Source organism: Anoplopoma fimbria, chromosome 17 (genome assembly GCF_027596085.1).
Source record: "Anoplopoma fimbria isolate UVic2021 breed Golden Eagle Sablefish chromosome 17, Afim_UVic_2022, whole genome shotgun sequence".
NCBI classification, from domain to species: Eukaryota; Metazoa; Chordata; class Actinopteri; order Perciformes; family Anoplopomatidae; genus Anoplopoma; species Anoplopoma fimbria.
Genome location: NC_072465.1, coordinates 14679225 through 14706930, shown reverse-complemented (window position 1 = coordinate 14706930; position 27706 = coordinate 14679225). Strand labels below are relative to the sequence as shown.

At 40.2% G+C, this 27706-nt stretch overlaps 1 protein-coding gene across 1 annotated transcript in view; it reads left to right on the top strand.

Moving 5' to 3' along the window:
• The window catches only part of LOC129106293 (guanine nucleotide-binding protein G(i) subunit alpha-2-like), a 53320-nt gene extending 26104 nt beyond the window's left edge, over positions 1-27216 (top strand). The window contains exons 2-9 of the mRNA XM_054617677.1: positions 12356-12398; positions 16387-16528; positions 19168-19328; positions 22224-22352; positions 24327-24456; positions 24671-24824; positions 25952-26166; positions 26266-27216. Of these exons, the coding sequence (XP_054473652.1) occupies positions 12356-12398; positions 16387-16528; positions 19168-19328; positions 22224-22352; positions 24327-24456; positions 24671-24824; positions 25952-26142 (950 nt within the window). The 3' untranslated portion in view covers positions 26143-26166; positions 26266-27216. The remainder of the gene's footprint in view (positions 1-12355; positions 12399-16386; positions 16529-19167; positions 19329-22223; positions 22353-24326; positions 24457-24670; positions 24825-25951; positions 26167-26265) is intronic.
• The last annotated feature ends 490 nt before the right edge of the window (positions 27217-27706 follow it).

Below are 27706 nucleotides of genomic sequence, written 5' to 3'. Positions count from 1 at the left end.
CAGATTTGTTTATTTCACACCATTCATCGTTTCATGTAGAAAATGATACCATGCACAGTACATTATCAGTTTGCTTGATGAGCAACACACAGTTTTAGAACCTTTTTGGTAAATGTGGATCAGTCAAGAGGTTTCGTTGCGTGAAAGAGTTTGATAAATGAACCTTTCAAGACTTTATCAAAAGCAGGGGAGAAACACGGTGAGAGATGGCATCATAACTGAACTGGTATCATCTAGATGTTATGAGCATCATGCAGCACTGCAGTTTCTTAGTTCAACAAATCTTGAAGTCCTTACCAGCTGTCATGTCGCACCACCAAATGTACCAAAATGTATTTTAACAAATCTTATTATGAGTTTGACACAACTCGCATAGCCTTCTTTAACAAAATGCACGAAGGTGCACAGTGGGTCTAAGATTAAAACCTGTGATTTTTTTTTTTTTTTTCATGCATAAGTTTAATTCTAAAAACCTTCACTTCCCTTCCCTAAAACTGTACATAGGCCACATCTCTCCTTCTTCAATGCTAATGAGAATATCAGTTCTCTTTTAAACAGATTAGTTACTCAGATTTGTATGAGGAAAAATGCATTTGTTCAAGCGTGTTAAAGATTAGATCATTTTGAAGAAAATTAAACTTACTGAAGTGAGTGATGCAAAGAACAAAAAGAGAAAAGCAAAACATTTTCAGCAACTATTTCTTATTTTGTTGATTTGTAAATGACAGCTCAAGAGAAAAGCCTTACCTTAGCTCATGGGCTTTGCTTACATCCCAAAGTTTATAATGACAAAACTTTTGAATATTTTTTTGAATATATAATTGCTGCGTTTACTATTTAGCCTGAAAGTTCATGGTGAAAGAGAACAGGTTTTTATCTGAAACTTTAAATTGGATTCACGGTGTCTCATTTAAACTTCAGTTGAAATGCTGAGCAGCGATGTTGGCCGTGTCAGGTGCATTGGTCTGGTCGGCCCTTTCATGTCTGCAGGCTTCAAGGCCATGGCAGCCTCTGAGTTTTAGAGCTGTGAGAAGGCCAGTCACCTCAGACAGCCTTGGTCGCCTCGTCTGCTCTTTGATCGATGGCCTTTCAGTCCGCGGTAATTATCCCAGACAAGACTGGGACGCTGGTGACTTTGTGGACTGCCATGTCTGTTCAAAGGTGCATAAACCTAAAAGTTCTGGTTACGTATGTGATGTCTTGCATCCACAGCAGAGGTTTAAGATTATATTCAAAAGGTTTACTTCCCAATCTGAAATGTCAAATGAATGCCTCTTTCAAAATAGTGCATTAAACAAATATTAAATGATCAAAACAGCTTCAGATTAGTTTTCTGTCTTTCATGTTGCCTTATCAATTTATTCGACCAATCGCAGATATACTCTGATTTACCTCCAGATTTACACCCTGCATATGTTAAAGTATTAGGAGTTTATTCAAGAGGCTTTTGTTACTGGGCATTTTTTTTATTTTTTTGTCCAAATGTTAATACCATGGCTGCTCCTCATCTCATAGCTTATATTTTGATGCACCAATCAATAATTCATCGAACCTTTTTCCTCCGTCCTTCTGTCTGTGTGCCTGTACATGTGAATGTGTGTCTGAGTACAAAGGTAAGTGCAGGAGGGGTGCTGGAAATGGATGCATGTATAATGCATCAGAAGTACATATCCAGTGGCCCATATCCCAGAATGCAGCAGATGCCTCCGGACCGTGTTACTCTATGTTCCTGTTTGCCTTCATCTTCTCCAGTTGATGAATATAAACTGTTTTCCTGCTGTAATTTGCCTATTTGAAGGATCGGTTTTACAAATCCATGTTATGAAGTGTTTTCCTCATCTGCATAGTATACTAGCGCTCCTTCCCATGGTTCAGCCTCAGCATCGGGAGGCTGCAGCTGTCGTGTCTGTGGCCTGCTTTTGCCAGAGAGAGATGTTGAGCTCCAGGCTTTGTTTTGCTGCTGGAAGTGGGACTGAGGCTCAAATAATGATAGTGTGAAGTGGCTCCTCTGTGACTGTTGTAGAGTGTGGAGTGGCTTTCTGGGTGACACAAGACATCACTGTGGTCCACTGATCTGCCTTAATCATATGTGATATAGTTTTTTTGTCTACATCAAAATCTTAGACCTAAAACCTAACTTATGGAAAATGTAGGTGCGGTCACCAGGCTGCCAGATACAGTTCTACAACCGGATCTTTATATACTGTGTGTATATACTGTGAATTCAGGTCGTGTTTTTTTTTTTCATGAGGTGGAGTTAAGGGTGTGGGAGACTGAATGATTGTTTGGGGCCATGAGCCGGGCAAGGAGCCTGAAATATGCCAGCTATGAAAGATATTTGTAAGAGCTGTTGTTCAGCTGTTTTCAGAAGGGGCTGGACGAAAGTAGAGCCCCGCTGTGTAATCTGTTGACACACGTGTGATGGGGGGAGCGTGAATTTATGGATTACTTTGAGGTATTAGTTAACAATAGCTGTCAAGGGACAGGGAGATTTGCACAAGAACACATTTTGCCTGTATACTCAAAACGATTAAAAAAAGCCAATCCAATCATATTTAAATAGCTTATAATACATTTAATGAAACAGCTGAGAGATTAACACCAAGCTTAAATATTCTGATACAATTAAATATAGACCTGTATAGCACAGAACAAACATGCATGGAAACTTAAAGGAAGGAGGAATGCGATTCAATAATATCAAATATCATAAAAGCACAGGAAGTTATGTCACATTGTTTAGTAGCAGGCAGAGACATATTTGGCTGCTGCTTCATCCTGCTACAGACGTGTTTGAGTGCATTTCCTGTTCATCACAGCAGATTGAACATCTGCATGAGGCATTAACTCAGTGTCTGACCTGCGCTCTAGACCATAGTGCTGCTTCAGATGAAAGATTGGTGCGTAGTTGGTGCATGAATGCGCATGTGTGTTTTTGTACGCAGATTAATTGTCTTTTAATACGTGTGATGCTCTCCCAGGTCATTTAACACAATCCTACATGCACACATGCCTCGTGGTTCCAGCGAATAGCAGAGATCTATTTACTGATATAAATGATCAACTATACACAGTATTCAGTTGCAGTACAGCTGTGTTATTTGTTGCAGTACAGCTGCTCATTTTGTTCAAATGAGCAGCTGAGTTTGTTCTGTAGTGCAGTTGGCAACATCCATTGGTTAGCAAGCTAGACAGTCATTTTGGGACTTTTTACAATCGTCACTACAGTATGTTAATCCTGTGTGTAGTCTAGGTCATCCTCTATCGGGAAACCAGCGTGTTTACTTGCTTTGTAGTAGGACCATGACCGAGGAGGCCTGCTCCAGATGTTACGGCACATTACAAAAAGCTCACTGGGCTGCAGACTTTCAGCATCCCTACGTTTGACTATCTTTCATCCCTGCAAACAGTTTGAAAATTGGCCATCAATTATGAATTCATTCCATCTGGTGGGCTGTGATTACTGCTGCCGGCGCTGCAGCGGGCCTGATAGCCGACCCTGCTCACAGCTCTGTCGAAAAGGTTTGACTATTAGCATTCAGAGCTGATGAAATGAGGCAGGAAGGGACACTTGGGCCAAAGCCAAGATATAAATGAGAGCAGGAGAGACCTCACCTATTTCGATTTCTCTTCATCATCAGCAAATTTAAAAGGCATGATTCATTCGTCATTTGTAATAAATATCAGCTGACTCAGATTGGTGCCTGATTGATTGGAGCTTCCCTGTTACGTAGTGTTTCTACAATCAATTCGTAATCAATTTGTATGCACTCGTCTACTCCATTTCAAGGATTTCAAGTTTGTTTGTTTGTTTCAATCATCGGCAGTTACGGTCAAGAACTTCTCTCCTCCTCCTCCTCCTCCTCCTCTCTTCACCTTTTCACTCTCCTCAGTTGATCCTCTGCTGTCTGCTACGATTAATGGTTTGCTGTCCCTCTCGTCTCCGTCTCCCATCAACCTCTCTGCTCTACCCTCCCCCACTGACTCTCTCCTACCTCTGTTTTTCTCACCTCCAAAGAGCACTTCTCATTTCTACCGTTGTAATGACACATCATTTCCTAATTACATTGACAGACCCTCTTTTGTGTGTTGCATGCTGCATGCATCGCTGAAAAGGGCAAACATGACGTTACCTCGGGTTAAAAACTGACCCTGGATATTTTTTTTGCTGTGTCATTTCTCCTCTGCTTCTTTGTCCCATCAAAACTGCTGACACCTGACGCTACATTAATGAAGATACTCACGTCACAATCTTATCTTGCTAAGGAACGTAATGTAGGATTTTTTTGCCATTACAGCTGAGCAACTGTAATGAGATTTTCTTTATCTTTTGAATATAAAAATAGAATGGACAGAAATGTGTCATGTTATGTGGGTAGCATTGCTTATCAGCTTCCAAGGGCCATAAAGGAATAAGGCAGCACCTGCAGAGGAGTGACAGTTAGTCATCTCTCAATGATTACTAGCAGGGAGCTGTCAGTCTATCATACAACAAGCTGCTGACACCTTCCTTGTGTTTTGCTCTCCACATCCCTCACTGGGAATAAGGAGACTGACATTTTGTTCCAGAGGTCCCAGTAGCATGTCCGAGCATGCATGGCTTTGTTATCAGCTGAACTTTTTCCCAGACACATTTCAACACGACGCTTCAGTGTTGTTACCCCCCCTATTTTATTAGCGTTTCCTCTCTCAGCAACGCTTTACGTTTCAGTTTCGTATTGACGGAAGGAGGATGTCTGTGCAGCATCCTCGCCTTCAAGGTTAACAAGGTCTATTGCTAGTAGCCAGGCATTTATATACTGACCTTTATGACTCTACAACTCTACTGTGGCCTGTCATGCAATAAAAAAAACCGATACCGACATACACATTGAATCACACAGAGACTAGATCCTTGAATTGTATTGATTTTTCTCACTAAATGTACCTCTTATCTTGTGTTGTTATTTCAATTTTTTCAGTACACCATCTCTGATACATTTAAAGGCAGTCTCCTTTTTATTTTTTTCTTCCTCTCCACTCTTGATTTTCTGATATGCATTGGTAAATCTTTACATCATCTAATTGCTCAGGAAGTGGTCCTCCAATACCTCTGCAGGGAGAACTACCACATATAGCCTCTGGCTCCATTTATTGATTTTCTGCACGTTTATGGTCCCACAATCAAGATGCATTATATATTTGAGTTATCCATTATTTTTTTATGTCTTGAATTGATGACGTTAATCATCAATGGAGTTGGAACATGAACAGATCCTTGCTGATGGCGGGGCGAGAGGGGTTTTCCACACGCATTGAAACATGTCGCAACTTATCATGTTGAAGGTCTGAGTCCTCCCAAACTGGTCGTTGCGGCCCTTCTTCTAACCACTTAAAAGCTTTTAATTATTCATCTTTTCATGGTTTCTGTGGCTGCTTATTTGTAAAGGTCATTTTCAGAATTGTCATCAAATGTATCTCCATCCTCCACCTTCTTTAATCTGGTCTCACACTCACTCAACATGCATAGGGAAATGAGACTTGGTCTTCTTGCTTCTCTTCCCTCTCTTCTTTGGCAGCAGTTGTCAGCGTGCTGTCCAGGCTCGCTCTTAGCCCGAGGCATGGTAGCCATCTGTTGAAGGAGACTGAATCCCTCCGTCCCTGTCTTTCAGACGGACAGATACATCCTTCTGTGTGTGCAAGTGTGTAATTCTGTTCTTAAGTGTACATGCATTTATACAAGCTGCTTCCATTTCCTCCTTGATTGGATCTGAGAATAGGAAGTGGCACATGTGTCTCTCAGAGGGCCTCTGGTCTCGAGTCTGGATTGGCACATTTCCTCAACATGTAGCTGAGAGGAACAGGCGGCATCGGGCTGCCTCACGGCTGGTGTGTGGGCGTCCGAGGACAGTGGGAGGGAGAGTTTGGGAAATGATGGACATTGATATTAATTAGATTACAGAATAAAGAGAGAGTTACTAGTGGGGAGATAGAGAAGTGATAAAGGGCTGTTTTGTTGCGTAAGAGATAAAAGTGTCAGAAGATGTGGTATAGTGAAGCTGGATCCTGCTGCAGGCTGGAGTTTGCCAACTCAGCGTTTTTTTATTGTTATTTTTTCCCCTCTTTAACCCTGTCCCGTTCTTCTCGTCCTCTGTTTCCCTGGATTCCCATTGCTTCATTTTAGTCACTCCTTCTTTGCATTAATTCCCCGCTGCCTCATCACTTTTCCCGTGTATACTTGGTGTACTGCAAAATAACGGGGCAATTGTGGGAATTCCAGCCTCTCATGTTGTTTGTTTGAGTGTCTCCGGGTGCAGAGAGCGAGAAAAGGGACTGTGAAAAGTCTCGAGTTCATGACAGGCAATGTCTAACAATTAAAGCCTGCACTGCCATCACATTACGCTAAGAATGCAGGAAAAATCACATTAAAATGTGCTAAACAGCGTTTTGCCTCGGTTACTCCAAGTGCATATTGATTGGAAAACCTCATGACATCCAGTGTCTGCCTCTGATGTCTTCGGAGTTGAGCTTTAAAGCGAGTGCAGATTTGGTATTCATGGGTCAGCCTGTCACCAAGGGTTCAGGTATTGATTTATTTAACAGATCTACTCTGAAGTGAGGACAGGAAGGACCACAGGGACATTCCATTATAGATTTGGTGGAGGGATGAGCCTGACTTAGGAAAATATCCTTGTCCTCTGCCTCTAGCCGATGTTATAATAACTTTCTCTTCGTTTATTACTTAACTTTCTCTACATTCACAGTGGCAGCATAAGAATCAATCAAACAACGGTCTCATTAAAGCAGGCAGCATTCATTTTTCAAACACCAGAGCCGAAACATTATTCATTTTCCAGTTAATTGTCTGGCTCAATACAAATGGCTACCACAATAACCACAGTAATTACACAAAGGCAGTCTATGACGGTAAAAGCATATTTGAATGTCGACTGTGAACCTACTGGAGGAGCAGTTTAAACATCCCACTCCGACGGAAAGTGGTCACAATATTAGGAACAACAACACAATGCAGTTTTGTGCAAACTAATTGCCCTTCAGGGAGAACTGCCTTTGAGAAACTTCCAATATTCAATTGGATTTTAGTATATTGAACATGTGTTTTGGTTATTATGCTCACAATGTGTTTGAGGCCATTGTAACTTTCATTAGGCCGAACTATTACTGAGCATTTGGTATCAGCTTGGAGGAGAGAAGAGTCTAAATGGGAAAGAAAAGGCTAAATGAAAAAGGCACCTTCATACATATATTGTGTCTACATCTTCTACAGCTGGACTCTATTTACATTAAATAGAGGTGAGAGTCTTTTGTAAAACAAAAATTGGTTCCCTAATCAAAACGCCAATTGTCATTTCTTGCTTTTATCTGCAATAATGAGAATTCAATATCAGGAATGAGGCTTTAAAGAAACATGCCTTGCTATTGTTGTATTTTCTAAAGCTGTGAGGATATCTTTGGTCACTTTTGGACGCTATAATAAAAGCATTTAGTTTTGGGGATTTCAGGTCTTTATGGCTGTTTGTCTGAAAGCGTTTCGCAGTTGAACATATGTTCCTCTCATCAGCAGTGAGATTGAACTTCTTCAGTCACGTCCCCTCAAGCCTTTTCTCTTGCTGGCGGACATGAAACGATTTTCTGCGGCTGGCGAAGGCAGTTGTCATGCTGACTGAAAGGAGGCGGAGCTGTGTGAGTAACTTGTGTGAGCTATTGCGCTGATTTGAAATGGTCCAGGCCTAAACATCAACAGCGGGCCTGTGTTCACAGCTAGCAGGGGCTCACACTGCCTCCTTTGTGTCCTTCCAGGATGCTTCGCACTTGCTCCGGACACATGCACATCTATTCACACACAGAGTAACACAGCATAGGAGGTAAACCTTTTGAAACCGTTAACATTTTTAAACTTGATAAGGCTGTCGCTGCATGATGCTGATGTAGGCTCTGCTGGAAGTTAAAGATTATTTCAAGCTATTGATCCTCAGTCTTGACACAGAACACTGGGAAGTACCGTTCACCACTTCCTCCTTTTTATGTCCGGACTTGTCAGTTTCATCATGCTTCACTGAATAACGAAACTCCAGAGACAGTGCGAGCATGCCAGGATTTCTCACAGAAGAGCTGGCTGGCACACTTCTACCTCTCGATGAGTTTCATCACTGGTCATATGTGGGAGTCGATAAAAGCTTTGTCAGTTCTTCTCTCACTTCATATTTCTGCAAAAGAAAACCAAAATACATTATTTGGACGTAGGTTTCACAGTTAAAAAGAAACGAGAGTGTTGATGGCCACGTTCCCCAACCCCTCAGCAGATGTTCAGATGATTTAGCTTCACTTTTGCTCCTTAGGGCTGATGGCCACTGCACAGTTTTGAGGATATGACACCTAATGTGAAGTTATCTGTGGTTGATCACAGTCGGTGTTGCTGTTTGCCAGTTTTTTAGTATCACTTTTCCCCTAATCTCTGTAAAGAGATTCTACATTCACATGTAGAATCTGTAGGCATAATAATAATCATAGTATTTCATAACCAGCAGCTTCTGTACATGCTCCTCTCCAAACAAAGGAAACAGGTTGACTTATTTGCTCTCTAAATGAATAAAAACCACCAGGTACCACAGGGCAAAAACACACCTTGATTTATGATATGTATTATTTCCTATTTTTGCAGTTAGTCATGGTTCGCATTAGTCTGCGGTGGCCACCTGGGACTTGGTTAAGCCTGTTCTTGTTTCTGTATGTATGTGCCGATGCAATGTGTGTAGGGAATGCATCCATATAGCACCATACTCTTACCGTGACTTTCATCTGACCTGATTGTGTCCCTGTTGATGACACCCCCGCCTGTAAATACATTCCATCCATCATGGGTCAAGCTCTTTCCCACGGCAGCCGGCCCCCATTAATCCTGTGAGCTCCCTGGCACAGGTTCCCCTGGTACTCGTCTCCCTTTTGGTTCTGCCTGTCTGCCAGTCACATTGTAACCCATCTGTAATCAGGCAATTTCCTGAGTCCTGCTGGGAGATTTACAAATTCCCCACTGCTTTCTCCTAATAATACATATTTTCATGCTAATACCCCCTTCTTCCCCCAACACACGCAGAGAGATGATATGTAAGCATGCACACACTCACATTTGTCCTCCTTTTTATCCATTTTGATCATCTTTTGTATTTTATTAATATATATATATAATATGATAGACAAATAGAAACTAACTAATGTCATTCAAATGAAATTGGAAACTAAATTGGCACTCCTCTATTTTTCCCCCCTCTTTTTTTTCTCCTTATTTTCTACCATGACTCAAAGACAACCACAACTGGCGTACATGTTGCCCAGTTGCTAGGCAGTGGACATTATTTATTTTCCTACGGACTCAACTTTTCTTCATCCCCTGTTCTGCACATTCCTCTGTGTTTTGGTCAAACGGTCTAGTTCAATGCATTAATGTGTTTTTCATTTCATCATCATGTCGGTTCAGTTTAATTTTATAATCAGTAGGTTGAAGGTCCCTTTACTTATATTTTAGTAGATGAAAGTTTTAGCTTTGTTGTTAAGGGTTGTTTGTTTGTGCACTGTTCGTGCTGATAAAAACTAAAAGCAAAGCAAAGTCTACCATTTGGTTTGTTCTACTTTGGCACTGTGGGAGAACTGATGATGACTCAGGTCTATTCAGTCACCAAGGCCACCAGCTGGATGTTAAAGCTTACTGGAGAGAGAAGCTGTGCTTTTTCAGAGCTGAGTCATACAATGTTTTTTCCAAACAATCTTTGGAAAGTACTAGTATCAATAGTGTGTGTGTGTGTGTGTGTGTGTGTTGTGTGTGTGTGTGTGTGTGTGTGTGTGTGTGTGTGTGTGTGTGTGTGTGTGTGTGTGTGTGTGTGTGTGTGTGTGTGTGTGTGTGTGTGTGTGTGTGTGTGTGTGTGTGGCTGCAGTCCTGAGCCTCCACAGTCCAAAGGGAGCTATGGCGATGATGCAATATTAGCCACAGATCAGGCTGAGTGTGTTGAGTAATATTGACAGTATCAGTGGAATAAGTCCGACTGTCATCAGGCCCTGAGTTCCTGCAACCGCTTCTCCCCACAGAAGCAGCGTATGCTTATTGCCCCTGTCTTGAGAGTGATTTCACACGCATCACATCGGTGACGGCATCCTCTGTGTGTGTTTCATCCAGTTAAAGATTGATTTGTAGTGAAGAAGTGTGTCCAGTCCTGAAGGAATTCTGCAAACCACCAGTCACTTGCCTCTGAATATACTTATGTGTGCAGTGCATTGTGGTCGCTGAAGTACTTATGATAAGGATTACTGCAGCAGCAATGCATTGTTCATCCTTTTGGGAGTGTACATAAAACCCCATTCAATAGTCCAATCCATTGTTCTTTCAGTTGCATTTTTAGAGTGTGGTCCTCTCACACTAAAGTAACTGTGATGTGTAATGAGGAACAGGACTGTATTCTACAGTTATTTCATTTGAACTTACATATTAAACATGCAAAGGCTTAAAAACTGAGAATATTCAAAGTGTGCCAGGTGGTTAAGTGTATTTGTTTTCTACAATAAAGAGAGCAGCAACCTATTTGTTAGCCAAAGCAGCAGTGGCACCAAGGTATGTGCCAAACGTCACCACTCATCTCTAACTGTTAGCAGCTTCAGGTTCACCGGACAAACTCCAAAGGGCATGTTTACTACTTTCAGGAGAGCATTAGCTTGTTGTGTGTGTGTGTGTGTGAGAGAGAAATAGCCGCTAGCTCGGCCCTGTCAGTCAGATTCATGAAATCACAGGTCTAGAAAGTATGTTCTGGCAGTTTGGCTGCGGACTCTCATATATCTACTGCTGAGCCACAGAGGCTGCAGGAACAAACTCTGTTATGTTTGTCTTGCTGTGTGGTGCAAAATAAGAAATGATTAGTTTGCCATTTTAGTGCTTAAACCTAATAGATTTTGTCTTATACAGCACATAACATTTTACAGAGTTAGTGTGTGGAGTTTTAAGAGACAAATGTTTTGATGGCCATTTGGCTTTAAACCAATATTGTGGTTTTAACCATCTTAAATCAAACAAAGCTTGCCTGTAATGGCTCATAAGATTTATTCATGGCAAAGTATTCCATCTACAACTTGATTCATATGGAACGCATACTGCTCCTTTCCACTCAATCAGTCTGCATCTTAGTTATTTCACATTTTCTTCAGTAGGGAATCTGTTTACAGTTTTTAATTCAAGGTATGCAGTGAGCCAGAGAGGGAGAGAGCATTTCTTTCTTTCATTTTCCTTCTGTTTAACAATATGGCCCACAGACTGTACAGCAGATGGATGAGCACAGTGTGATTTGCAAATTGCCGGGTGGGGAGAGTTGGGATTTCAGAACCATGAGGTGGATGTAAAATGGAGAATGTCCCAATGTGTCTAGGTAAAATCACCCACCATGACCCAGAGCGCCCACACCCTTTTGGTTTTGTTACACTTTCGGTCACATTTGGTCTGCCTTGATACACAGCAAGGTGCGTGATGACTTACCTTTAGACTGTCGAAATCTGTTGGATATTTGTTAAAACTGTCTTTATTTCAAGGCAAGCCACTGAGCTCATATACCACCGAGGAGTAGGAGCTGACATCTGTCTGGAAACTATCTCTGCCCATTACTACCCAGAGGCTTCGCTCTGCATGTGCGTGCCGCATGCTGCGTAGTAGTGTATTTTGAGGGTCATCCCAGATAGACCCCAGGCGAGTACGAATTGAGAGTGCACTGACAGTCACCCCTGTGTGTGTGTGTGTGTGTGTGTGTGTGTGTGTGTGTGTGTGTGTGTGTGTGTGTGTGTGTGTGTGTGTGTGTGTGTGTGTGTGTGTGTGTGTGTGTGTGTGTGTGTGTGTGTGTGTGTGTGTGTGTGTGTGTGTGTGTGTGTGTGTGTGTGTGTGGTGTCAGATTCCTTGTGGCAGATGCGCTCTCTGGTCTCAGGCTATTAGAATAAACATAGCAGTGGATAAGAAAAGCCCATATCCTGTCAGTGTGAGATGTTTCCATTAAAATGTTAACAATAACAAAGTGGCGTAATAAAAAGAGGGTTTTTTTTTGTTCCTTTCGAGGTTGAGCGAGCTCTGTATTGCCATTTGAATTCAGACTTCAGATAGAACTGACTGAGCAATAACTGAAGGAGCAGAATCCCTGTACAGCCAGATAGCGAGAGCAGGATGAAAATGAGAACTGAGATCTGTAGCAGAGCTGAAGGCAAGACTGGGCGGTAAAGGGAGGGGAGCGAGGAAAGGGTCCAGATGTGAGACGGCCTCGCTGGCTGCCTGTTTACATTTCTCAGCCAACGGGAGTGTATTTTTAACCTTTGCCTGTTTTTGTTCTCTCTGCAGGTGCTGGAGAGTCGGGGAAGAGCACCATTGTGAAGCAGATGAAGTGAGTGACTGCTCATTGTTTTGCTTTTCCTCCCATCATCTCTGACAAATTAATATATGGTTTAACAGCACAATTAAATGTATTTGGGATAATTACATATCAAGGGTTTTCAAGCATTTATTTGATTATCAGTATCTACTGCATAAACCTAACTAAATAATTAAAGCAGCACATTCATTAGTAGATATCGAAGCAAGTGCGCAGCACAAATGTCGCCTCACATCAGATTATCCTGGGTTTGAATCTCTGGTGCTTTCCAATGCTCCGTCGGCTCCCATGAACCATGTTTTCAATTTGCTCATAAAGAAAACCTGAATGGATAGGCAGGAATAAAATAATAATGGAAACGACAGCCTCTTAAAAGTGGAGGGCAATGAGTTCTAGAGCAGTTCCTCTTAATAAATTACTTCAGAGCGAGACATATTGGATTAATTCACTTGATGATGTGGTTTATCCAGGTCTTAATGAGGAACTAGGCCAAGATCTCAGACCTGTAAACAGGCTTAGCCCTCTAAAATTCATGTTACAGTAGCAGATGGAAACGCTAATTAATTAGCTTTTTCTTTAACCAATGTTTTGCTTAAAACTTGTGCTTAGTTTGACTATTGTGGGGTCCTAGTATGTGACTTGATGCACTAGATTCTAATCAAATACATCAACATACAGCCTATGTGAGGTAAGACACGTTCTTGCTGCGATAGCACAAGAGAAAGGTCCAATGTAGAACCTTATAGAAACCTCGTGTCATTTAATTTCATTGAAAAATACTATAGGTTGTTGAAATCAAGCAAAATTGTCTGGGGCTGTCACAAGCTTTATATTATTGCCATGGAACGTGCTGTTGTTGTTTAACTTAAAATCTAGAGAGTGAGGCCGGACAAATAATCTGAGGCAAGCAGAAAGCATTAGTCCATAAATGTGAGGGTTATCATCTCTGTGGTCCACATCAGTTAGATCAGCCTGAAGCTCTGAAATTGGTCACTTTGCACATTTCAACCAAAAAAGATGCAACTAATTTCATTTTCAAAATAGGTTTATTTTTTATTTAAATTCCATTGGCACTTCCATTTGGCACTTTTAATAGCCTCTTCTAGTGTAGCGTCTAATAGGAAACACACACACACACACACACACACACACACACACACACACACACACACACACACACACACACACACACACACACACACACACACACACACACACACACAGGGATGTCCCCCCTCTGATAAATGCAATCTTTTAGCTAGCTGATATGATGAGTAATGAATAGAGTTTGGCCCAGTTAGCTTGGCACTGCTTGGCTCAGCGCCACCAGGCTTGAAATAGGCCATTAACAGATATTGCACCGTCAACATTTATCACCAGCGTTATGGAGGAGAAAAGCTGTTGTTAAGTGATTGACCAAATTGATTCGGGAGTCAAGTCACTGGCAGAATATCTTCAGACATGTGTACTGTACTGTACTGTACTTTACTGCGCTGAACGCGGACCACAACAGATAATAGGGTTCATCTTAGTACATGTTGGGTACCAGCTAATTTAATTTTCCCCCAGTCATATTTTTTCAAGCGTGCAATTCATAATTATGCTGGCAAAGAAAGCCCACCATTGTCACTGCACTGATTTTAATCTGACAAGGCTTTGGCAAGCATTTGCTAATGACAGGCAACATTCAGATTGTACAAAATATGATTTTCAATGCTCCTCTACACTGAAATATTATCATGAACTTCACCTGATGGGACTACTCCACCCTTCACTAGATTGTCACTGCTTGTTGCTTAAGATTACAAAAATAGAAACATTTGGAAGCTATTCTTTAAACACTGTCAAACTTCATGCTCAAGTATGTAACAATTCAAGGCAAGACATTGAACATGCATTCGGTGAATAACAATTCATTTTATTTCACATTAACAATGCTGAGCAGAAATAGTTATGTGTTAAGTATACAACGTTTGAGAGTTTCGACAGGCAGTGAGTCATGTCACGATTAACCAGGGTCTGTAGATTCTCTGATTGTTCTTGCCTCCATCCTTAAAGTTTCTCAAAGGATGTTTTTATAACAAAAATCATGCAAGGAAGACCGTAATAGCTTGTTACATGAAGATAAAGTGAGCGACCTAAAACTTACTGAGGGAGCATGTTTTAAAATCAATAATTCTAAAAGTTTCCATCTTGGCAATCAAAGAAAAGGCTTAATATGTTCAAGCTGACATGACCAGCGACAACTGGCAGGGTAAGAATTACAGTCCAGTATAAAGACAAGTATTTTGTTGTCTTCTGTATATCCTAATCTCCGATTACTGTGTAGTGAAGCATAAATGGAACAGCTGGTTTTCTCTCTGTGAAGGTTCGCTCTTGAGAAGATGGTGCTGAATGTGCGTCTCCACAGCTAATGACTCAACGTTAGTCTTCCTGTTTAGCGTTGCTACAATGACTGAATCATTTTATAAATCTCTCAGAAATGCTGTTTCCTAAAATCGTCTCACATGTACACATCAGTGAACACCTACACGCGTAATGCTTTTTCTTTTGATACATCATTAACAAAAGCGCAAACATATACTACATACAGACAAACATCACAAAAACAAGCTTCTCCAAATGGCCCAATTATTACTCTGTACGCATTTCATGATTTTTAACATGTTTCAATCCGCTCACTCAGGTTACTTACACCTACTTGTACAGATTTATTTCACATTTTGACTTTCCGTAGAAAGAAAATCACAAGTGTCATTAATAACATGAATGATTCATACACGGTCTGTCGAGCTCTTTAGCTGACACTGAAGTTAAAAGAGCAAAACACCACTGTCATCTCGTCACTCATAGAGGAGTACAAGTGAATTATTTTGGTTACCTGAAAATAGAACTGAAAATAGAACAATTCCATGCTAGACTTAGACTTGTATGAGGAACGTGTTTTCTGTGGTTGTGTTTTTGGTAAGATGGATAAATAATAGATTTTAGAGATACTGTGTGTGGGATTCTTCTATTCATAATTCTGACAAAAGGATGCATTATGCTTCTGTGAGAGTCACAGGAAACTGCAGTACTAATGATGGGGTGTCCTTTAATATAGCTTTAAAGTTCTTGAGAAGAATTCAGAAAAATCCCCTAGCATCTAGTAAAATCTACATTTAAACAAGGTGTTGAGGTGAAGACGGCACAATATAACACTCTGTGTCCAGCTACAGACTGCAAAGGTATTTTTAGAAATAACAAATACATTTAAGAAATGAAGTTTGCAAAGTGCTTCACAATCAAGTCAATTAAATAATTGGATGAAATAATTGGAGGTACTGTTTGGATGTGGGGAAAACACTGAGGTCTTTCAGTCCTCTTGGCTGCGTCTCACAGTGTTGCACAGTGGGCTCACTTGCATTTTAATGAGGTCCCATTCAGCTCATCACACAACCAATGAGCAATGGCTGTGTGACTCTGGTCTCTGGGCAGCGACAGGCCAAGGGAGACGGTTCTGTTTGGTTTCCTGCCCAGCAGCCTCTGTGTCAGCCCCATGCTTTTTTTACCCACATGCCTCTTTCTCTCCATCTCTTTCCACAGCTCCAAAAGCAAGTCAATATTTGTTCTAGTGTCCTCTAGCTCAGAGATACAAAAACATCTGAATTTTCCCAGTACCCCCAACCAGCAGTATTGTGATTTTTGATCTCATACATGGAGGACTAAGACATTTTTGATGGATCTAATGAAATGTCAATTAAATGTACACTTTTAAAGTAGGGTTAATTGTAACAAAAAACGGACAACATTTTCATGAGATGAAATGTTTTGCAAGATCTTGGGAAAAAGCTGGGGTAAAAAAAGTCAGCAGACACTATTTTACACAATTGTATGTATGTATTCGTAAGTATTAACGTCCTTTTTTTATATTGTGACATTGTGCTTTCAGCTTAAATTAAATACTAATCTTTGTTTTCTCTCGCTCTTCCCCCTCCCTTCCTCTGGTCTGTGTTTTCAGGATTATCCATGAGGATGGATACTCAGAAGATGAGTGCAAGCAGTACAGAGCCGTTGTCTACAGCAACACAATCCAGTCCATTATGGCCATCATCAAAGCTATGGCCAACCTAAAGATCGACTATGAGGAAGCTACTAGAGCGGTAGGTATTTGACACTAAAGTTGACACTGAAACTGGTAACTTTTGAAATGTCGTCACCTTCTGCAGCAGCAAGTTGTTGTAGAAAGAAAATTGCGTTGCTGCTAGCGTACGCCATTGCAAAACTCCAAAGATTAGAAGTTCTAGAAAGAGTCTTTTTGGATTAATTTATAGTAGATAAGCCTAATAAAAAAATAAGACTGATTCGTTTAAAAAGGTCCATACAGTAGCAGTAGTGCAACATCGTTCCAATCTTAAAGGAGGTAACAAAACCTTCTGGGTACCTGATTAAGAATAGTTTAACATAGCGGCACTGAGCTCTGAGATATCATCTCTACTAATCGCCACCAAAGCCTGCACTCTGCCTCCATCCTAACCACTCATATCTAGCCTCGAGGATTTGAGGCAGCAGAAAATTATGCAGCTCAAGAATTTCTCCTGAGTGCAATGTGACAGTCTTTCTTTGGAAATCGACTCTGGGTAGCAGATGCTTGAGATGGACTCCAGCAGGGTCGTTGATTTTCTGTTCCCGCCTGTGTGTGTGTATGAGCTGTTAAAGGATCAACAAATCGTCTACACACAGGGAGATAAGATGACAGCAATAAGATTCAGGCATTACTCATGAGAGGAGAAAATTTGTTTTTATACTGACACATTATCTCATACATTTGATCCATATATTCTATTCTCACAGATGATTTGAATAAAACGCTAATAATCTTTACTGCATGTACATCTTTGATACTTTTGTTCTCTCTAAATTTCCCTCTCCCTGTTGACCTTCATTCCAGAGGAGTTGGATAAACATGTTTTTTATGTGGACAGGGCTTTTTGACAACATGGTTTATTTTCAGGATTGGCTCTGCCAAGGTAGCTAGCTCTGCATGACAAGTTCTGCTGGACTGGGTGGATTAGTTTATTTGAGTAACACCTTCCCCCACTGCCCCAATGGCCTACAGAGTTGTTTAAGTATCCTGGAACGTTTCACAGATTTCAATTCAAAAGACAATATGTGTCTCACTGCGAGAGTCAGCATTCAGCAATATTCTGGAATCTGAAAAAGGAACAAGCTGCTTTCAAACTTTGCCAAACATATCAGTTTCTACAAACTATTGGTAACCATATAGTAGTTGGTTTAGCGCATACAGCATGCACCTCTTCAGATATGTCACGTAGAATTTTTAACAAATGTGTTTCAATTCTTCCATGACCCGCTGTCAACTGTTTTTACATCAGAAGTTGCAGACATTTTCATGACTGTATCATAAGACTTATTTAGGTTTACTAAAGGATTATTATATGGGTTGGTGAGGGAGAGTGTTGGATTAAATATTAGATTTATACTTTATGTTCCCCTAGGGAAAATTGATTTGTACTCTACAAAGATAAACTCGTGAACACATATTGGGACACAACTGGAGCAAACAAAAGACATTAAAGAGTACAGACAAATGCAAAGCCATGGTATATTGCTTTCTTTTCTTCCAACGTCCATTTAAAACTTCTTGTGTTTGTCACAATTTCAATTACTTTCAAGGGGTTCACAGTAAAGGGCTGCTTACTTACTGTGACCTACAGCTGAGACAGAATGGAGGGTCAGACAATGTTTAACTAAAAATGGAAGTCTGCTCTCACTAGCTAAAATAAAAATGAATGTAAGTCCTTGTCCAGTGGCAAACTCAAAGGGTCAAAGAGGTGTGATGAAGATGACGTAAGCTCCCTGTGCTCTGTGAGAGTTTAAACTAAGTTTATTTGCAGAATTTCAGTGAGTGCCTCGTTGCTTACTGATCATGAGTATCTCAGAGAAATAAAGGCAAGTAACTGCTATTAATGTTAATATAAATGGGCTGTCTAACAAGTGATGAGTCTGTTTTCCATGCCACTGCACCTTGATAGATGAATTCATTACTATGCATAGTTTGATGGTAGATGGCTGTGTAATGGCCAAGTGCCAAATGATGGATACATACTTTCTAGTCATACTATTCCTCACTCTTTGGTTTACTTTACTCTGTTTCTTAACTTCCCTTTTGTTCAAAGTAATTCGTTGGAAAAGCTAACAGTTTTTACTTTAAATGACTATACAGAGAAAGAAAAATGCAGTGCTTCTTTCCCTCGTGGAACGTTTTCCAGTGGTTGTAGCTCTTATCTGCAATTTCTAAGTAATGGGGTTGTGATAGCTGTTTTTAACTGGATACCCGGAACAGAAGCAAGCTACAGTTTGTAATTCGGCAAGGCAGCTTGCTGAAAACCACTCACCATATCTGATGAATGTTTGCCAGGCAAGTTAATGCAGAAAACAACAAGCCCAATGAATGTATGCTTTATATTTGTTTTGTTGTCCTTGTTATTGCTGGTTACATTACAAAAAGCCTCTGTCACAGCTAGCCATGAAGCTCAGTCTTGAGATCCACACTATATATATATGGTTATATTAAACATTCCTTTGTTTAGGTCCACCATTACTGCGCCTTGCAAGAGATGAGTGGAATACTAGCCATATGAAGTGAAAGTCCTAAATAAAGCAATGCATGTCAAACTTATCAGCTTTGTCAATTATAGAAAAGAATTAGGGTTAATATACGTTCACTTTTCTTTTTTAGAGACCTAATCTATTTAATGGTTTGTGTCTTTCTTTTCAGGACGATGCCCGCCAGCTGTTTTCCCTGTCAGCAGCAGCAGAGGAGCAGGGCATCCTGCCTGAAGATCTGTCCAACGTCATCCAACGACTGTGGGCTGACGGAGGCGTCCAGAGCTGCTTCACACGGGCCAGAGAGTACCAGCTCAATGACTCAGCTGCCTAGTGAGTGCATTAATTACATTAAATAACATCAAAGCTAATATACGGAGCATTGTGTTTCAAAATAACATGACCACTACGATAAACACAGAAAACCTTGGTGACCAGACTTTAACTGATAATAATGTCAGAAATAAATGACGATATATTGTTAGAAGTTAGGATATACCTACAACTTTTTCTAAAGCTGACCATGCTGCTCAAATATCCTTGTCACTGTTACTTTTCATCCCTTGTTTCTCTTTATTTATCACTACCAGCACTAATACTACTCTTGTCTGCTTTAGTAGTTTAAAAGTTTTCTCTGTTGGATTCTATTTCATCATTTCTCTGCATCACAGCCCTGGTTGTGGAGAAGGGCCCTGTAGAGAGCAGCTGCAGTTGTTAATGGGGAAGGCATTACTGTTTGGTTTAACCAGTGGCTTTCAATTTTAATACCAATCACGGCGCTAATCTGCAACAATACAGCAACTTCAGCCTCTCTCCGAAGGTCTTAATTACCTCAGTGACGCTCCTTTCTGAGCACTCAGTTTTTTGGCCGCTGTTATAATGTACGAGTATAATAACAGGGAGAGCTTGAGGTAATTGTGAGAGGATGCTGGTTAAGAAGTGAGAGGTGGTTGCCACTCTGACCTGCTGGAGTGCACTGCTGCTCTGAAATGGAAATCCAGTGAAAACAGAGAGCTTTAGCCTCGTTCACCACCAGCTGCCTACAAACTGCAGCAGGAATTAACTGCACTGATTTCTGTTAAATACACAAGGCCTTTTGATAATACTATGACACCTCCAGAATGTGCTGTAAAATGTCAGGGGATTTGTTAAGTCATTTCACAATTGATTGCTTTGCAGTCACGGCTGGATTTAACTTCTAGGAGGAGTGACACTGTTCTCTGTTTGTGTTGGCCGCTACAATCACAACTTCTCCATCTTTGCTTCACTGCTCTTGTTAAAGCCGAGGAGACCTGGAAGCGTGCCGCTGACAGGCCGGGAGAGTGGACAACGTACAGTGGTTCGTCATAACTTTGTAGAGCGCTGGGAGAGTCGATTGCGATAAGAGAGGACTAATGAGTCTGGTACTAGACCATACTCCATGTATGGACACCTGCTGAGAGCCAGAGAAAGGAAGCAAAAGATACAGAAAGAGAGAGAGAGATTGCACATCTCACATTAATAGAGACCTCTCTCTTCTCCCTCACTGGTTTGATAGAAAGGGACATGTACTGTGCACTCTGAAAATAATGGATCCAGCAGCCATTATTTTAGGAATGAAGACCTTTTCACATGTCTGGATGTGTAAAAATGAAATGGTCTCTCTTTACACTGTAACTGTTCTGTGTCTGCAGCAATATGAAGTTGGTAATAGCGCCACATCAGGTCTCTGATAATGGTTTACTCAGTGACAAAAATAAACATTGTCAATTGGTTTTAAAACCTCATGTAAAATCTTATGACACAACCATTATTGATTGGCCATTGAGAATTCTCTGTCTCACTACAGTTGAGTACCTTTTATTATTAGAGTGTGAGCTGACCAAATTCAATTAATCCTCAAAGCTTATAAACCCAATGGCCAAATCAAGCAGTGCTAGAATATCTGATGTGTGGACTACAAAAGCAGCCTAAACCTCTCTCCATTGGGAACCGGATAATGATTAAACTGTCAAACACGTGGCACGGAGTAGTGGTGTGGAAGCTCTAATATCTACACACGGGCTGCGGCTTGCAGGGGATTACATTCAGCACCAACACTTTGTTATACAACCCATTCTGTTTCTTTATGCCGTGGAATATTGTGCTGAAAGAATTACATGAAATACATTTGGCTTATTGTGCGTCTTCCATGGTAACAATATATGTGTAAAAGTTCATTGTGGTCTTGTATGTAGTGCTTTTATCAGGTTTCGGGCATGCCTGCCTGAAAAGCTAGATTGCTTTATTTGGCCATGTTTGTGCACACACACACACACACAAGCACACTCCCACATTGTCGTCCAAATACATTAATTGCAAACCAAAATATGCAGACAATATTGTCAAACAAAGCAGAATGTCAACACATTACATTGCAGGGTAGAAAATGAAAAAGGAGGAGTTTAATAATATAATAATATTCCAACACTGAATCGTTTGCCGTGCTCAGGCCGGTGTAGTTAATCAGAATACTTAACAAAAGTCACTGTGCATATAGGAAGACTAGCATCTCAGTGTCCCTCGGCAGGTTCTAGTGTTTACATCGCTGTATCACCATACAACATCATTTTGTGATTGTTGACAAAGGTCACATTAAAAGCGGAAAATTGAATCCGCTACCAGAGCGATTCCTTAGCATACTTTACCTATTTTGCTAATCTTACACAATTTGCAGTTTGTTTTTTTCATGGCTGCGATAGTGCAGTATGCGGTGTACATGTTTGCAATCTCTGTATTCAATAGGGTGGTTGGTTCTCACGGACAATATACTAGACTCTCCAATTACAAATAAATGAATTGTGAGTGTAGCTGTTGCATTTCTTTTAAGGCTTTCATAATGTCAGCAGATACAAAGTTTTAGAAAATGTTTCCTTATCTTATACACAATTGCAATTAATTAAAATGTACATTATATGAAATAATGATTCATGACATGTATAAGTGAGGTGAAACAGGGTGGTTGTGTGAATTGTATTGGAGTGAGCAGAGGTGAAGCAGCAGCCGTGTGTTGTTCTGTGACCGCTCATCAGCTCATGTGATATGACTGTGAATTTGAACCTGACTGTGCAGAGACGACACGGTGCTGTGAGAGGGCTTCTCATGTCTGTGTGAGGGAACAGATGAGCCTTATAACCCGTAACAACCCTTACACCTTAAGAATAAGAGAGTATTATGATAGATCTTTGTTTGTGTCCGTGTTCCCATCAGCTACCTAAATGACCTGGAGAGGATAGGCAAGCCAGATTACATCCCCACACAGCAAGATGTGCTGCGGACCCGAGTGAAGACCACCGGCATCGTGGAGACACATTTCACCTTCAAGGACCTGCACTTCAAGTAAGATCCCCCTTTTTTTTTACTGTTTTTTTTACTCAACTGCTACATTTTGTGAAACACTGTTGAAATAGAGGTGCTAATCAGTTTATGTTGGGCAGCTCAATATTTCATTTCACCTTTAATTGGTTATACCCTACTAATTTACTTAAAAAAACGCCTCTGCTGATATTCTTCCATGTAATAAAAAAGTATTTCACACAGCAAAGGACATATATTGTATTTAATAGCTCTTTTTTTAGATCATCATGTAGTAACTAACCTGATCAGAGAGGGGGAGATGCCTTAAGGACTCCGGCGCAGCAGGTGACAGCAATTATTTGCTGAGGCTCAAGCTCCCTGAAGTATATCAACACAGATAGTGGATAGTACTGACGAATGCCTGAAATGTTTTGCAGTAATAATATAAATCATTTCGAAAGCAGTGAAACCCATTTTGATCTCCAACACGTCCTCAATGCATCACTGTTTTAATGGGAAATTATGATAAAAGATTCATATCTTGTGAAAATATGGACTTCTGGTGACAAAAATGATCGTCAATGACAGTTGTCATACATTTGTGTGTCATAAACGCATGACTCTTAAGTCATGCGTTTATGTTTGTACTAAGAGTCTTCTGTGTGTTTGCCAGCGCACAGTGCTTCCCCCTTTTGAGAAAAGCCAATAAAGTTCCAAGAAAGGAAAACATTTGCTTTTCTGATTTGTGAAGTTGCTGTTTCATTTCAGCAGCTGAGCTTTAGATGTCTTTAACCCAAACAGCTTGTCCCACTACAATACTGTAACAATGAGGACTCCATACATATTGTTCAAGCTTAGAAGAAGAAACAAAAGAAAAAAACCTTCATTTAAGTACACATAAATATAAGTGAAAACACATGTTATCCAACACAAACAATATACATATTTGTGGGATTTTGTAAAGGAGTGGTTATCACAGCAAGATTGTGCATATCAATCATGAAAAAGAAATTACGGAATTCAAACTCATTATTACCCTTTCAGGTTGTTTGAATGACGGTTTTCAGAAGTTGTCTTGTTTTTACAATGTAAATGTTTCATCAATGTGTTTATGTGTTCTGACAATACATACGGTATTTTCCCCACTGAGATAATGAAGTAAAATCACAGACAAACATGTTGTACCTTATAACTGATTGAGCCATTAGTCACTGCTGCTGCTTTAACACAGCAGTGGGAAAGGAAAGGTGTGTGTGCTTCTGTGGCTGCTGTGTGTCTATAAATTTACGTCTTGATTTATTTCTATTTGGAAGACAGTTGGACCAAATCCAACAAGCATATGTCTACCTCAAGCACCTCTTAAGTGCTGCGCTGCCGTGATATATTTGGCTTACGTAAGCATTGCTGGACATGAGCTCACTGTTGAGGTAAACAGTCTTAAAGTGTGTCACTGTTATAATGAGCTCTGCTTACTCGGCGTAAAGCCGTCCGTCCGTGAGAGTCAAAGTTTTCTGTAATGAACCAATTCTGCAAAGTGCAAACTGCTTAGCAGGAAGAATAAATGTGTGTCTCTCTGCAAAAAGCTTCTTCTCAATGTTAGATGGAGAAAAATCGTCAGTGTGGCACCGTCCGGAGGAGCATTCTCTCTCACCCATCTACGTACCCTCCATCTTCATGAATAAGTCATATAGGAGCTTAGTGAAAAACCTGCCACTGCCGTGCCTCAACCTGCCTTAAGGCCACCTGTTTCCACAGCAACTGCACTGAACCAAAATGCCAACAAATGCCAGGAAAAATGACACGGCCTGTGCAGCAGAACACCCTGCCCTGAGGAGACGAGGACACAGAAATGTATTCACTGTATAGACGGGCGTAGGGCTCACACGTTTCCAGAGGGAGATCTTGAAGCTTGTCAGCATGAAGAAGTGTTGATTCTCCTGTGCTCAGTCCCATCCGCTCTCCTATTTCAAACAGCATGTTTATACTGTGTATGTGTGTGTGTGTGTGTGTGTGCAGGATGTTTGATGTTGGAGGCCAGCGGTCAGAAAGGAAGAAGTGGATCCACTGCTTCGAGGGAGTCACAGCTATCATCTTCTGTGTAGCCATGAGCGCTTACGACCTGGTCCTGGCTGAGGATGAGGAGATGGTGAGTTAGGCTTATACTCCTTCAATACAAATTAATTTAAAAAAAAGAAAAAGAGCTTTGCATCCTTGCATGTGTTTTGCAGTAGAGCCCATTCCCTGGATGTTCCCAAATGGTGAAGAGAGGCTGGGTTTCATGGAACTCATTTCCTTTATGTGCCCTAGTTGCTCTCTCTAATAATCTCTTTATCTCCACATTTGCTCGCCGTCCCACCCAGAACCGGATGCACGAGAGCATGAAGCTGTTTGACTCTATCTGCAACAACAAGTGGTTCACAGAGACGTCCATCATCCTGTTCCTCAACAAGAAGGACCTGTTCGAGGAGAAGATCGCCCACAGCCCTCTGACCATCTGCTTCCCCGAGTACAGCGGTAAAGTCTGAACGTCATAATACAACCACAGGGCAGGGCCAACTGATCGACTAAACCATGGCTTATGTTTTTAAGTCAAATATTCTGTTAATAGGATGTGTTACTTCCACTTGTTGTACTTTTTTGTTCTTGTAACAAAACCAAAACCAAAATCTCGCCCCAGTTTGTGCCTCTTACATATTACCATCACATTCAAGCCACAGACGTAAACATCTGTTTCTCTGGGAAACTGATTACCAAACAATCTTTGAAAAACCCAGAAGGTTGTTTAGCAACCCTTGAAGCTGTTCTGAAAGTATTTCCAAAATCCTTGAAGATTTATAACCAAGTGGATGAAAACATGTTTTGTTCACTGCACGACAAACCCTTTTTTTTTACCCATTTCTTTATTTGCGACTATATTTACTTAACCAGGTTGTCAGAAATGACCTTTCCTCGTTTTGTACAACACAACAAAAATATGAATGCAGTCTTTTGTGTGAAAATGTAAGATAATAGAAAGTTACCTCAATGTAGATTGAGGTTTGTTAATATTTAGATTCAGAGTATATCAATTAATCAAAGACATGTTGTTTTGAGCAGAAAACTAGCAAGTTGAATTAATATTTTTTTAATGCAGACATTTAGAAGGGTCTTTTAAGGATTCTGGAAATATTTTCAGGACAGCAGTTGTAACTTGTTGTTTAACAAGTTTCTGGATTTTCAAACATTTCTGGGTAGTTGTTCTTCAGAAAAACAAATCTCCTTTCTGTGAGATATAAAGGTAATTCCGGAGAGAGGCTTATGGAAAAAGTGACACTTTAAGGAACCGCTCAAACTGTCAAGCTCCCTGAAGTATATCAACACAGATAGTGGATAGTACTGACGAATGCCTGAAATGTTTTGCAGTAATAATAGAAATCATTTCGAAAGCAGTGAAACCCATTTTGATCTCCAACACGTCCTCAATGCGTCACTGTTTTAATGGGAAATTATGATAAAAGATTCATATCTTGTGAAAATATGGAAAATGATCGTCAATGACAGTTGTCATAAATTGTAGATTGAGGTTTGTTAATATTTAGAGTATATCAATTAATCAAAGACATGCCCTGACTCCAGCTCTCCTAACACTCTCTGTCTCTCAGGCCCTAACAAGTACGAGGAGGCCCAGGCCTACATCCAGACCAAATTCGAGGACTTGAACAAGAAGAAGGACACCAAGGAAATCTACACCCACTTCACCTGCGCCACCGACACCAAGAACGTGCAGTTTGTGTTCGACGCTGTCACTGACGTCATCATCAAGAACAACCTGAAGGACTGTGGCCTCTTCTAAAAACATGTCTGAGAAAGAGTCAAGGTGAGAAATGACTCAGACTCAACAGTTGAGCTCTGTAACAGGGCACAAAATGAAGCCTGTTTAAAATGATTAATTTTGTGTTTTTTTGTGCTTTATTAGATTACTTGAAGAGTTCTGATGACCATAAAGATAGGGGGAAGATACACACATCATGAATGACTGCACTGGCCAACCACGATTTCTGCTTTGATCTGCTTTTTATAAAGACACCTAATAGACTGAAAACCCGACGAGCCTCGCAGAATTTCAATAAATGCTGTTCCAGTCGCTCGTATCATTAACTCTTTGGGCTATGACCACAAAAATCAACATTTATTATTGTATTTTGGTTCCTTTTTTTTTTCTTCTTTATTTTAAATAACTAGAGGTGGCAAAGGAAAACTTTTTTATATAAATGCATTCATTTTACTTTTAGAAATTCTGATGTGCAAATTATTAAACTTTTAATCACATGAAGCTTATTTTTTAAGTGATGAAGCACAGGCATGGACATAAAATATGATCGATAAAGGAAAGTGCTTTTTTCTTTTTTTAAATAATGTTTACATAAATTCATCATTCATAGCCAAACCGTATATTGTTCTGCATGACTCAACATGGCAAATATTAGCTCTGTAATCTGCACAAATTATCTAACATTCCTACAAAATGAAAAAAAAAAATGTTAAAATGTTGAAAAGACAAAAAAAAAAGCTTCACTTGCAGGGGAAAATTATGGCAAAATCCTAACTGATATTTAAAGTATGTGTGTACCTAACATTCTGTCACGTTTTATAGTACCATTTCCATGTCTGTTGCAGTATGTTTGTGCCTTGACTTCTGTTTACAGCCGATTCCTAGATATGCTTTCAGTATGTTTGACCTACTGTGCGCCTATATTTTTCTTGCATTTTCTGCCTAGCACCTATGAATATATAGTGATTATTAATGAGAGACGAAAAATCTAATTCAGAAAAAGGTTAGTGTTTTTGGTAAATATTAAAATGCTTTAAAAAGTCCTATATGATTTAATTTAAATAAAAGTAGAGATCACCTGACTCTTGCACATTGTTTCGTCTCTGTTTTTCTTACTTTTAGGTTTTATTGCAACATTGTTTCATTTTTTTTGTGGTGGATTTCACACACGTTTGCGCTGTTGATGAACATGCTGATTCGATTGCAAATATAAATGCAATGGAAGTTCTTGTGCTTTAGAATAATCATTACTTTCCACAAAGTGACCTGCAGCTATTGTGGCCACAAGTGACAAATATATATTTTTTATAATGATTAATTTTTATGCAGACAACACACCACACTAGTCGACCTAACCACAACGTCCTACTGGAGAAAAGTCTTTAAACAGGCTGACGGCACCATCTAGTGGACTGTTTAAGTACATGCCATCATAGTGTCAGAGACAAAGACTTGCTTGTTCAATCTCATTCAGCTCAGTTTTGCCTTGAGGTATGCTTTTCTTTTTCTCTAACAAAATAGTGCATTTTAAGTATGACTACCTAATTAGTAATTAATATAAAACACCATGACAAGATCATACCAC